The 14,062-nt window shown below is 46.1% G+C and overlaps 1 protein-coding gene across 1 annotated transcript in view; it reads left to right on the top strand.

Annotated features, from left to right (window-relative positions):
• ptprsa (protein tyrosine phosphatase receptor type Sa) overlaps positions 1 to 14,062 on the top strand; it is a 341,321-nt gene that overhangs the window by 181,484 nt on the left and 145,775 nt on the right. The window contains exons 9-11 of the mRNA XM_039000968.1: positions 1,047 to 1,058; positions 13,028 to 13,297; positions 13,473 to 14,054. Coding sequence (XP_038856896.1) covers positions 1,047 to 1,058; positions 13,028 to 13,297; positions 13,473 to 14,054 — 864 coding nt within the window. The remainder of the gene's footprint in view (positions 1 to 1,046; positions 1,059 to 13,027; positions 13,298 to 13,472; positions 14,055 to 14,062) is intronic.

Here is a 14,062-nt window from a genome sequence, read left to right as displayed (position 1 = left end):
GTTATGAATTTTTAAGTGCTTAAGATACCGGACTGCATCTCTAAGTGGCCATGCCGTCTTTGTGATGCTTTGGTACTCGGAGTCAAGCAGCGTATGTCCTCTGTGGCACACCCACTGGTGTGATAAACAAACATATATTGGGAACGTTGTGTAGTCTTAGAATGTATAGAAGAGTTCTATAGTCAAAATGGACGTCGTGTCCTCAGACCAAGCTTAGTTCCAGTAACTGAGGCCATTCCCAAAAGCAACAGTACCTTTTTATTTTCCTAAAAGCCCAGGACGGTCAGTACAGAAGACCGAGATGTATCCACACATGTTATTTGTGATTGTATCAACTGTCTCTTTTTGGTTTTAATTTATTTATCAATCAATTCTAATATTTGATGTTGACTAGTATGTTTTGTTCACAAATCAAATTGCACTTGAAATTAGCAGCTCCAGTAGGGATAAAACCTCAAGTGAGCATTACCCAATATTAGTATTTGCAGTAGTTGTTTAGAAGACTGTAGCCACATACCTGTCCATTGTCAAAATGTCACGTTTTGGCTTGTTCATAACCACCTGGTTGAAGTAAATATATTTTATACTGTAGCTGCTAATTTAAGCACAAATTGTGTCCTATTGGTTATTTAATTTTTTACCTTGGGTTGTTTCATTGGTTGTCTTTATTTTCTCTGTATTTTCTTTCCTTCTCTAATGAAAGCAAATATGCCCACCATGGGTGGCTAAGGAGCGTGTGAATTTTTATAATGATGATACGCTTGATTTGACTCCAGTGGTGGCCCACTTTTCCTAACAGGCAACAGCGCGGCCACTGGGGTGAATCTGATTTTGTTTTTGGGTCAAATCTTATTTAAGTGGCCAGGCACGTTTGGTAAAGACGGCTGTCACTGATAGCAGAGACAGAGAGCCGAGGAAAAACCAAAGAGAAATGTAGCTGCAGCTAAACACCTTGAGGTGGCTTTTTTTACTCTCTCTCTGTTTCCCCTATTTTTCTCTTCTCCTCATGTCATTGTGTTCTGCATCAACCCCTTTTCATCCCTCAGAGCTTCGAGAAGGTTGGTGTGTTTTTGCTTTTTCACTTTTTTTACCCACATATAACAAAACAAAAATGTTGAAAATTTGAAATCTATTTATCTATTACAAAGCTCGATTCATTACTAATTTGAAGAACTTCTAAACAAATTATATCAAAACTGCTAAATATTTCTGATGGACAACTTTCTTTATTCTTATTCAAAAGAAGAAATGATTCAAACAAACCTGTTTAGTTCGGGTTTTGTTTATTTTACCTTTGCATTGTGGGGCCTTTTCTCGTTGGTATCCTTTGGTATTGCTTCTGCTCTGAAAGCTTTCTTGCACTTGTTGTCATGGAAACGTACCACTTGGAAATAACAGGGCCTGATGCATGATGGGAGAATGTAACTACGCTTGCATGCCTGAACAGAATTCCTTTGGCCGTTGTCTTTTCTTTGTGCATTCTTTCCTGTTTTTTTTGTTTTGTTTGCCAATTTGTTTCACACTCTCTACTTCTTCTGCTACCCACACACTGTTTACCTAAATTGACACCTTAGTTTGCTTGTTCTTTTAGTTACTCATTTTTGTGTGGTGGTGTTGGTGTTGTGTGTGTGTTCCATTGTTTTGTTCTGTTTTTTAACTTCCCAAAAATTGTTAGTTGTGGTTATTTTGTTTGTGGTCAGGTTTTTTTCTTAGTTAAAGTTGTTGCTTCTTGAATCCCTTTATGATGTAATAATAAGTGTGAACATAGCCAGCGTTCCTGTCATCTTGCTTATAACAATCCATTACTGAACATTAGACCTGATTGGGCTAGATTGGGTTTCAGTGGAGATTTCCAGATGCCTTTTACAGTCTCACGAAGATCAATAGCCGATATATAATGACTTCTGCATGGGTTTGTTATTTTCCAATGAAGGCAATCAGACACATTTGGTTTGTCGCCTGACTGCTGCCTGTCCTTCAGCATTCGGCAGACTCAATCAAACTCTGCTTTATTATTCATTTCGTCGCCTTTTCAGCATGTCTGAATTGATTTTCAGATTGATGCAAGGCAGGGCAATTTAAGGTTCTCAAATTGGACATAAACAAATACGGAGTGTTTTTTTTTTATGTGTTTGCGTTATAACCCCTGATCTAATAGCGAGGAGAGAATGACAAATTAATTGCAGACCAATGCAAACTTTGTTTTGTTTGCTCGTGTCTAAATTGAGTGTCTTGAATCTAGCTTCCCATCAGCTTTCTAAGTAGTTTTCAACATAAAGTGTAACAGTCGGTGTGTGTGCTGGTTTTGGAGCAGCAGATTTTTAAATGAATCAGAGACAGATCTGTATTAAATCTCATGTCACTGACTGCAGTGAACTTGCCTGTAAATTTTACAGCTCCAGAGTGCTTATGAATACATTACATAGATTTTGGGCAAGAGCCGGGTTGTTGGGAGACGGAAATACATGATGTTCAACAAGTTTGTTCGATCAGGCATATCACTCATTCAGGCAGAAGAGATGGCAGACTTGCTCACGGACTTCCCCTATCTGTCTCCTCTGAGAGATAAGATGTTTTTATATTTTCTGCACGTTAGATGTGGATCTCCTGAGGATTAGGCCCAAGAATACGAGCTCTGTCTCTCTGTAAAGTGGCCCTGCTGGGTTTGCGAAAGCATGTCCAGACCCACGTTGCGTTCCAACTGCAACAAAATAGTCCCTTTAATAATTGCCACAGAGTGGAGGGCTGCACTCTCCCCTGGTCATGTGTAACCATGCAGGCCGGCATTTACTGTAGGCTGCATCAGAGAGACATAGGGTCACCTCTCTGCCTGTGCGCTCGCCAACTCAGAAAAGGGGAAGAATAAATAATGAAACACTTCGCCATGTCTCCCAGGACTTGGGATTTTATTGCCATTAGTTTTAAGTTTCCTAGTTTAGTGTTTGTAATCGCAAAGGCCTCTAGTGGCTGCTTATAGGACCTGGTCCGGTACTGCCCACTATTTTAGACAAACCTGATGACATACTGTACTGTACCCCTCCCCTCAACCTAACACTACTGTGGGCAGTGGAACCAACAAGTTGCAGTCGAGGCATTAATGACATCTCACATTAGTTGCCCCATACACTGCTGTGCTGCGGGGCTCTCAACATGTGTGGTCTCCTTTTGTGTCTTTTCTCTCCTCGCCTGTTTCAACTAAGCCACCACTGCCGTAGAAATCCTCCGTCTCAACGCCGTTCAGCTACACAGTTCATTAGGCAAATGTACATAATCATCTCTTTTGAGCCCTCACTCGTCTCAGACACAAATGAGGGGTTTGTCGGCTCCCACTGTACCTTGCACCAATTAGTGAGAAACAGACACTCTATTAGCAATTGTACCAATTGATGCCTTGAATACCGGAGGGTCGATATTCTCCCATTGTTGTCCTCTCAGAATAGAGTCCTCAAACTATGACATGATCGCCACTGAAGGAAATTTAACAAGTGAGCCCAGAAGACTTAGCCGATGATTCAATTTTGTTCTTTTTTTTTTTTGCAGACCTATATTGATATCTACATATTAATGTAGTTGGTCTGTAGTTAGTGTCTGGAGAAATTGAATAAAAACTTGATCCACATTGTCGATGATGCAGGAACACTGTGCTGACTGCATGTGAATGTGGCAGTCCTACTATGATGCCTGCCTTGTTTTGAATGTGCTTGCATGTCCTGCTGTGCATTTGTGTTTAACTGTCGGGAAAGAAAGCTAGATTACACCTTATTTTCTCGCTGGCCATTGTGGAAGCCAGCCATTTTTGTTTAAAGGAGTCCTGGAGATGATATCCCCCCCTTAATACCACACACATATATCTGTATCCTTGGAGCCCTGTATAAATTAAGAAATTTGTATTTTGCAGCACAAAACAGGGATCAATTTACTCCCAGTTTTGGACCTAACTTCTATAGTCTTTCCAATCTGACTAATTCACGGCCAAGCTGAGACCTATCTGAATTATAATTTGGCTGCTTGTCTTCCATCTGTAAGACGATGGAATAGTCAGGCACTATAAAATCTTCTGAACCTCCTGTTTGCTATTATCAGATATCCAGCCAGGATTTCTGTCAGTATCCCTCATGTAATAATCTCCATTTTGATGAGCCAGCCATAGAGACTATTTAGCATTGCTTCAGCCAAGGTGTAGGCAGCCCCATGTGGTTTCTATGTAAATGTGCTCCACGCTTGTAACTTCAGAATCTCCATATCACGCCTGTGTCCTCTGGCACCGAGAGGGTGTAATCTCAGCTTCAAGGTGACACTAAAGGCCACACATTATTTTGGCTACCCCCCCCCCTTCTTCATTTTGGGGCAGGACAAACTGCCTCACCAAAATGGCCGATATTGTCCGCTGCCTTCTGACCTCCATTTTGTCACTGAACTCCGGCCCCACTTAGAGTTAGCTCAGTACTCTGGCATTCTCTCTTGACTGCTTCTTCACCTTCGTCCACTGTCAGACCTTTTGAGTTGTATTTCTCACCACATTGGGGCTTGAAATAGTAGTCCAAATCAGTGGTATATTTTGATCACTAGTCTATATGTGCCTGTTGGGCACCTGGTCTTTGTGAATAAGGAGACGTGTCAATGCAATTGGGATTCTTTATTTCTTAATTTTTTGTTGTTGCTAGGTTGGTGTTTCTAAAGGGTAGCATCACAGAGAAAGAGCAGCGTTCCCCACATCACTCTATTGTTTGAGAGAGAGCTTACAGTGCCAAGTGCATGATAAAGCCGTCCACTCCACTCTATCCCATATTCATTTCGTGTACAGTACTACATCAAGGTAATGGTAGTGGGGTGAGGCATTGACTTGAGATCCAAATGTTAACCAATTGAAACAGCTTTGTCTGCTACTGTCAGGCTACCCATCTCAAGATGTATAGGATATAACCAAGCTGCAGTTTATTGTCTGACCTTCAACTAATGATGCTCTGTTTAAACAGATATCCCGGAGACATTCTGAGGGTAGAACCAATCAGAATTTATCCTAGGCTACATAAATGCATTAGATTAGAAGTTAGATGATTGTTCCTTTTACGCATGCTTGAAAGACTTGAAAGGAGATTGTTATACCATTGTTCCGGGGGAGAGACCTATATTTCAGAAAATGTAACAGTAGAACCTTAGAAGTGGTGCCCAAGGGTGAAAGGTAAAAAAAAAACGAATTCACTCAACCACCAATGCTCGGTCCATTGTCTGACCTTCGCCCCAAGGGAGAGAACAGAGCCATCAAAACCCAAACTGGTGTTCACCTATTCCAATGTCCATACAATTAAACCTAAATAGACTTCCCTTGTAAATGTACTTATTTAATATTCAAGTGTTTCGAATTTGGCAATGGTTTTTAAGTGGCCATGAGTCCCCCCCCCCCCCCCCCCCCCCCCCCCGAAAAAAAAAATACAGAGCCTTGAGGAACACACCCACACACTGTGATGTTGGCTATACTGTTAAGACTCAATGTTTTTTGTAGATTTTAAGTTGGATTTCCTTTTCTTTGATTGTGAGTGTGTCCCACACCATGCTAGATTGTGAATGGCATGCTTGTATGGGCTTGGGTGACATGTTTGGACTGTACTGGTTCTCTTGTGTCGGGCCTTGTTGATCTGTTACTCATGTCATGCCCACACCCATGCATGTCCGTGTGAAGAATGGGCTGACCTTTCACCTTTGTTCTTCAATAAGTACTTTTTGGGGGAGAGATTAGGGCTAGGTCCAATACTTTACTTGAAGTGCACTGCAAAACATCTGTCATAAGAGTGACATCATACGTATCTGTCATAAGAGTGACATCATACGTATCTGTCATAAGAGTGACATCATACGTACTAGGACAGAACAGGGGATCATGACAAAAATCCATAACAGTTATGACAACAGATATGACATTGTTCTGACTATCTCCTCTCCTGCCTCCTTAACAAAGTAATTTCTGCTGATATAAGTGGAGGGTTGGTTGTGATTCAGTCATGACCGGTTATGAAAGACAATGTTATGCCACCCTTTTGTTAGCGTTGTGATTCAGTCATGACCGGTTATGAAAGACAATGTTATGCCACCCTTTTGTTAGCGTTGTGATTCAGTCATGACCGGTTATGAAAGACAATGTTATGCCACCCTTTTGTTAGCGTTGTGATTCAGTCATGACCGGTTATGAAAGACAATGTTATGCCACCCTTTTGTTAGCGTTGTGATTCAGTCATGACCGGTTATGAAAGACAATGTTATGCCACCCTTTTGTTAGCGTTGTGATTCAGTCATGACCGGTTATGAAAGACAATGTTATGCCACCCTTTTGTTAGCGTTGTGATTCAGTCATGACCGGTTATGAAAGACAATGTTATGCCACCCTTTTGTTAGCGTTGTGATTGGCCACGTGTTGTGAATATGGTGCCTACTTTCTTTTTGTTCTTTTCGCAAATAGGAGACCATTTTGGAAATAGTTATTCTTGTCTTAAACTGTGTTAAGCTAAATTTGTTGTATTTCTTACATAATGCATTTGAGTTACCTATTTTACTATAACTAAACACAAAGTAATTCACAAAAAAAAAATAAGTTCTCTTGAAGGGAAATGTGTAGTAACCAGGACTTAGGGCCACATCATCTGAATAGAGCACCTTGACCTCAAGGTTGGGTTGTGACACGCCGGTCTACAGTAGCAATTGACATTGTCAGTGAGTTAGAGGGGTTTTTCTAAGGTACTCTCAAATCAAATCAAATTTGATTTGTCACATACACATGGTTAGCAGATGTTAATGCGAGTGTAGCGAAATGCTTGTGCTTCTAGTTCCGACAATGCAGTAATATCCAACGAGTAATCTAACCTAACAATTTCACAACAACTACCTTATACACACAAGTGTAAAGGAATTAATAAGAATATGTACATAAAAAAATATATATGAATGAGTGATGGTACAGAACGGCAGAGGCAAGATGCAGTGGATGGTCTAGAGTACAGTATATACATATGAGATGAGTAATGTAGGGTATGTAAACATTATATAAAGTGGCGTTGTTTAAAGTGGATAGTGATACATTTATTACTCTGGAAGAGCACTGGTGTGGGTGTTTGGGATAATATGATTATCACCCAACGGAGACGATACTCATGTGAGTGAATGCATTATTCATTTACTTTTACACTTACTGTAAAAGGGGAGATACCTCCGTGATGCTGTGACCAATCAATTGCGGTAGATTCTACAGTTCAGATTCTGAGAAGTAGAGATAAACATTTCTTGGATGTCTCCTTGTGCACAGGCTTGGTTTATGTATTAAAGATCACAGCCCAGAGTTACTTTATTGAAATGCACGCTCGGTGGTGTACACAAACAGGTAAATCCTTTTAGAGGAAGTGTGCTGTAAGCTTGAATGGTGCTCTCCCTCGTGGAAAAACAGTCAAGGTTATCCGATACTATGATTGAATGAATCCCATTTGAATCGACACGGTGTGTTCGGAATGCCATTTTTCCTCCCCCCCTGAACCGTTATGCAGCCCTGGTTTTTGTTGGCAACAAGCCTGGGGATGGGGGGGCAGTTGAATCTCTGATTTGAAGCCCCAGTGTGTGAGACCTCAAACCCACTTCGAGACATGTTTTTATTTACTTTGGCCAGAATCAGTCTCTTTACCCTCTCTTCTCCTACCTTCCCCCTACCCTCTCTTCTCCTATCTTCCCCCTACCCTCTCTTCTCCTACCTTCCCCCTAACCTCACTCCTCTTATCTTCCCCCTACCCTCTCTTCTCCTACCTTCCCCCTAACCTCACTCCTCTTATCTTCCCCCTACCCTCTCTTCTCCTACCTTCCCCCTAACCTCACTCCTCTTATCTTCCCCCTAACCTCACTCCTCTTATCTTCCCCCTACCCTCTCTTCTCCTACCTTCCCCCTAACCTCACTCCTCTTATCTTCCCCCTACCCTCTCCCCTCCTACCTCCCCCTACCCTCTCTTCTCCTACCTCCCCCCTACCCTCTCTTCTCCTACCTTCCCCCTAACCTCACTCCTCTTATCTTCCCCCTACCCTCTCCCCTCCTACCTCCCCCTACCCTCTCTCCTCCTACCTCCCCCTACCCTCTCTTCTCCTACCTCCCCCTACCCTCTCTCCTCCTACCTCCCCCTACCCTCTCTTCTCCTACCTTCCCCCTAACCTCACTCCTCTTATCTTCCCCCTACCCTCTCCCCTCCTACCTCCCCCTACCCTCTCCCCTCCTACCTCCCCCTACCCTCTCTCCTCCTACCTTCCCCCTACCCTCTCCCCTCCTACCTCCCCCTACCCTCTCTTCTCCTACCTCCCCCTACCCTCTCTTCTACTACCTTCCCCCTAACCTCACTCCTCCTATCTTCCCCCTACCCTCTCTCCTCCTATCTTCCCCCTACCCTCTCTCCTCCTATCTTCCCCCTACCCTCTCTCCTCCTATCTTCCCCCTACCCTCTCTTCTACTACCTTCCCCCTAACCTCACTCCTCTTATCTTCCCCCTACCCTCTCCCCTCCTACCTCCCCCTACCCTCTCTCCTCCTACCTTCCCCCTAACCTCACTCCTCTTATCTTCCCCCTACCCTCTCTCCTCCTACCTTCCCCCTACCCTCTCTTCTCCTACCTTCCCCCTACCCTCTCCCCTCCTACCTCCCCCTACCCTCTCTTCTCCTACCTCCCCCTACCCTATCTTCTACTACCTTCCCCCTAACCTCACTCCTCCTATCTTCCCCCTACCCTCTCTCCTCCTACCTTCCCCCTACCCTCCCTCCTCTTATCTTCCCCCTACCCTCTCCCCTCCTACCTCCCCCTAACCTCACTCCTCCTATCTTCCCCCTACCCTCTCTCCTCCTACCTTCCCCCTAACCTCACTCCTCTTATCTTCCCCCTACCCTCTCCCCTCCTACCTCCCCCTACCCTCTCTCCTCCTACCTCCCCCTACCCTCTCTTCTCCTACCTCCCCCTACCCTCTCTCCTCCTACCTCCCCCTACCCTCTCTTCTCCTACCTTCCCCCTAACCTCACTCCTCCTATCTTCCCCCTACCCTCTCTCCTCCTATCTTCCCCCTACCCTCTCCCCTCCTATCTTCCCCCTACCCTCTCTCCTCCTACCTTCCCCCTACCCTCTCCCCTCCTATCTTCCCCCTACCCTCACTCCTCTTATTTTCCCCCTACCCTCTCTTCTCCTACCTTCCCCCTACCCTCTCTCCTCCTATCTTCCCCCTACCCTCACTCCTCTTATCTTCCCCCTACCCTCTCTCCTCCTACCTTCCCCCTACCCTCTCTTCTCCTACCTTCCCCCCACCCTCTCTCCTCCTATCTTCCCCCTACCCTCTCTTCTCCTACCTTCCCCCTACCCTCTCTCCTCCTACCTTCCCCCTACCCTCTCCCCTCCTACCTCCCCCTACCCTCTCTTATCCTACCTCCCCCTACCCTCTCTTCTCCTACCTTCCCCCTAACCTCACTCCTCCTATCTTCCCCCTACCCTCTCTCCTCCTATCTTCCCCCTAACTTCTCTCCTCCTACCTTCCCCCTACCCTCTCTCCTCCTACCTTCCCCCTACCCTCTCTTCTCCTACCTTCCCCCTACCCTCTCTCCTCCTACCTTCCCCCTACCCTCTCTCCTCCTACCTTCCCCCTACCCTCTCTTCTCCTACCTTCCCCCTACCCTCTCTTCTCCTACCTTCCCCCTACCCTCTCTTCTCCTATCTTCCCCCTAACCTCTCTCCTCCTATCTTCCCCCTAACCTCTCTCCTCCTATCTTCCCCCTACCCTCTCTCCTCCTATCTTCCCCCTAACCTCTCTCCTCCTATCTTCCCCCTAACCTCTCTCCTCCTATCTTCCCCCTACCCTCTCTCCTCCTATCTTCCCCCTACCCTCTCCCCTCCTACCTCTCCCTACCCTCTCTCCTTTTACCGTTCCCTCTTCTTCCTCTACCCTCTCCTCTCCTACCTACCCTCTCCCCTCCTTCCTTCACCACCCTACCCTTCCCTACCCTCTCCCCTCCTACCTTCCTCTACCATCTCCCCTCCTACCTCCCCTACCCTCGCCCCTCCGTCCTACCTTTCCCCATCCTCTCCCCTCCTACCTTCCCCTACCCTCTTTTCTCCTCCCTTCCCTTACCCTCTCCCCTACTACCTTCCCTTACCCTCTCCCCTACTACCTTCCCTTACCCTCTCCCCTACTACCTTCCCTTACCCTCTCCCCTACTACCTTCCCTTACCCTCTCCCCTACTACCTTCCCTTACCCTCTCCCCTACTACCTTCCCTTACCCTCTCCCCTACTACCTTCCCTTACCCTCTCCCCTACTACCTTCCCTTACCCTCTCCCCTACTACCTTCCCTTACCCTCTCCCCTACTACCTTCCCTTACCCTCTCCCCTACTACCTTCCCTTACCCTCTCCCCTACTACCTTCCCTTACCCTCTCCCCTACTACCTTCCCTTACCCTCTCCCCTACTACCTTCCCTTACCCTCTCCCCTACTACCTTCCCTTACCCTCTCCCCTCCGTCCTTCCCCTACCTCTGCATACAGTACATTATCTTGCCCATCAGTGTCTTGTTTGTCTGTTCCTTCAGTCTGCAGTCTTGTTGCTCGGGTCTGTTCTGTTCTGCCTTGTGTCCCATCTCCTTATCCTCCCGGTCTGTCCGTCTGTCTCTAAGTCTGAGTCTCAGCATATTCTCCATCGTTTTAGTTTTTTACTTCTCTCTCTCTCTCTCCCTCTGGACCTTTCTTGCATGAGTCCCATAGCCTCATACACAGTGTGTGTCTCTCTCTCTCACACACACACACACACACACACACACACACACACACACACACACACACAGACACACAGACACACACACACAAAGACACGCACACGTATCACACACATGTAGATATACTATGCATACTCACATAAACACAAACTATTACCCAACCTAACCCTCTCCCCACTCTCAACCCCATGATCAACTTTATATGACCATTCCAACTACCCCCAATTCTCTCCCATCCTGGACATCCGTTGTGCTGTACCTTTCCCCCAGCTCTTCCTCTACCTCCTTTTTCTCCTGTCTTTGATAGTTCCTCTCTAGCTACTACAGCTGGCTCTTTATGTCCCCTAATAGACAGACTAGTTGTTCCTCTCTAGCTACTACAGCTGGCTCTTTATGTCCCCTAATAGACAGACTAGTTGTTCCTCTCTAGCTACAACAGCTGTCCCTTTATGTCCTCTAATAGACAGACTAGTTGTTCCTCTCTAGCTACCACAGCTGTCTCTTTATGTCCTCTAATAGACAGACTAGTTGTTCCTCTCTAGCTACCACAGCTGTCTCTTTATGTCCCCTAATAGACAGACTAGTTGTTTCTCTCTAGATACTACAGCTGTCTCTTTGTGTCCCCTAATAGACAGACTAGTTGTTCCTCTCTAGCTACCACAGCTGTCTCTTTATGTCCCCTAATAGACAGACTAGTTGTTCCTCTCTAGCTACCACAGCTGTCTCTTTATGTCCTCTAATAGACAGACTAGTTGTTCCTCTCTAGATACTACAGCTGTCTCTTTATGTCCTCTAATAGACAGACTAGTTGTTCCTCTCTAGCTACCACAGCTGTCTCTTTATGTCCTCTAATAGACAGACTAGTTGTTCCTCTCTAGCTACCACAGCTGTCTCTTTATGTCCTCTAATAGACAGACTAGTTGTTTCTCTCTAGCTACCACAGCTGTCTCTTTATGTCCTCTAATAGACAGACTAGTTGTTTCTCTCTAGCTACCACAGCTGTCTCTTTATGTCCTCTAATAGACAGACTAGTTGTTCCTCTCTAGCTACCACAGCTGTCTCTTTATGTCCTCTAATAGACAGACTAGTTGTTCCTCTCTATACCTATTTTGTTTTACTTCTGCCAGGACTGCAATGTGACCTAATGTGCCAACTGTCACATTAGGTCACATTGTCTCGAGAGAAAAAATAAGACATTTACACAGCATTGAAGTGGGTTTCCCCCCCCCCCCCCCCCTCCCTCCCTCCCACCCCGCCTTTTTCTCTCTTTGTCTCTCTCTCTTTCTTAATTCCTTGCGCGCGTTCTATCCCTTATCAGATATGTATCTTTTCCTCTCCAATCGTCTTTGTCTGGGCATGCTAGCGACCCTTGAGTTATATTCCTCAATGCATTCTATCTCAATTTTATATCTGGTTTTGTTATGTATTGTTTACTCCTTGATTTACCTCAGTCTATTATGCATGCTGTCTGTGGGACTGATAGCTGCATCTATCAATGGAACCGTGTCAGATCTTCGAAAGGCTTTGTCCAGTGGATCTACCCTAAACCACAAAAATCTGATTAAAGTTTCTCATCTTTAGCCATAGCTTGCAGATACCATTAGAGCTAAGAGCACAAGCCTGTTTATCAATCAGATGCATGTGGCGCCAACTCCAACTATAACCACTCTATCCATAGAATACTATGGGAGAAATGTCCTATTCTTCCTGTGCCGTGGGAGGGGCCTATAATGGCCAACTTCCTGGTTTGCTTTGAGTGGCTGAGAGAACAGGAAGTTTCTGTTTACTGTATGGCATCGATCATACAGTACTCCCTCAAACATTAGACTCTTTCTTCATGGATGTTAACTCCACATTGTAGATGCATATTCTGTCAGTAGGTCAGTTTTCAAAGATGAGAAACTCATAATAGATTTTTGTGTCTTTAATTGTGCTGTGATGGGTCAAATTTTGGTCAATGGAACCTTGTTGCTATGAATCGTTGCTTTAATGTCAATCTATATTGTTGTTGAAGCAGTTCTTGTTAGTTCAGTTCCTTCTCATTATTAATCATTTGTTTTTGTTACTTTGGAAAGTGCGTACTAGAGAAACGTACTAGATTTAGTTGAGTTTCAGTTGTCTTGTACTGTGATTTTCTCTGTGGATGTAATGGATGCCGTTGAAAGGGTCCATTCTTTATCGGCCTGTCTTGTTACCTCTTTTTCTCTCTCTCTTTTTGACTCCCTTCCTTCACCTCATCCCTCCCTCCTCCCCACTCCCAGTCCGCCGCGTGCCCCCTCGCTTTTCTATCCCGCCGACCAGTCACGAGATGATGCCAGGTGGCAGTGTGAACATCACCTGCGTGGCGGTAGGGTCGCCCATGCCGTACGTCAAATGGATGCTCAACTCCGAGGACCTAACGCCGGAAGACGAGATGCCGGTGGGTCGGAATGTTCTGGAGCTCAACAGCGTGCGAGAGTCTGCCAACTACACATGCGTGGCCATGAGCAGTCTGGGCATCATCGAAGCAGTGGCGCAGATCACCGTCAAGTGTAAGAGGGGGGGGGGGGCACGGGGATTCTTCTAGGCTACTGGTACTATTGCTGTGGTTGTGGGGAAAAAACAGCATTGAGATGTGTTATGATGTGGCAGCTTAATGATAATTATATGTCTGCATCTGAGTAATTTTAAAGGTCCCTCTTCACTCCCCCTCCTGACCCCCCACAGCCCTGCCCAAGCCCCCAGGCACCCCAATGGTGACCGAGACCACGGCCACCAGTGTCACCATCACCTGGGACTCGGGCAACCCAGACCCCGTGTCTTATTACATCATCCAGTACCGCGCCAAGTCTCCCGACAGCAAGTTTGAGACCATGGATGGCATCACCACTACGCGATACAGCATCGGGGGCCTCTACCCCAACACAGAGTACGAGATCCGCGTCTCGGCCTTTAACACCATCGGCCAGGGTCCCCCCAGTGAGCCGGTGGAGACCCGGACTGGGGAACAAGCCCCGGCCAGTCCGCCCCGCAACATCCAGGCCCGGATCATCTCCCAGAACACCATGATGGTGCGCTGGGACGAGCCTGAGGAGCCCAACGGACAGATCAAAGGGTACCGGGTGTACTACACCATGGACCCGTCCCAGCCCATGAGCCTATGGCAGATCCATAATGTCCAGGATAGCATCATCACCACCATCCAGAGCCTGGTGGCATCTGAGACCTACACCATCCGTGTCCTGGCCTTTACCTCGGTGGGCGACGGGCCCTTTTCCGACCCCATCCACGTCAAAGTGCTGCAAGGAGGTTAGGGT

This window comes from Salvelinus namaycush, chromosome 9 (assembly GCF_016432855.1).
Source record: "Salvelinus namaycush isolate Seneca chromosome 9, SaNama_1.0, whole genome shotgun sequence".
Taxonomy (NCBI): domain Eukaryota; kingdom Metazoa; phylum Chordata; class Actinopteri; order Salmoniformes; family Salmonidae; genus Salvelinus; species Salvelinus namaycush.
This window is presented reverse-complemented; position numbering and strand designations above follow the sequence as displayed.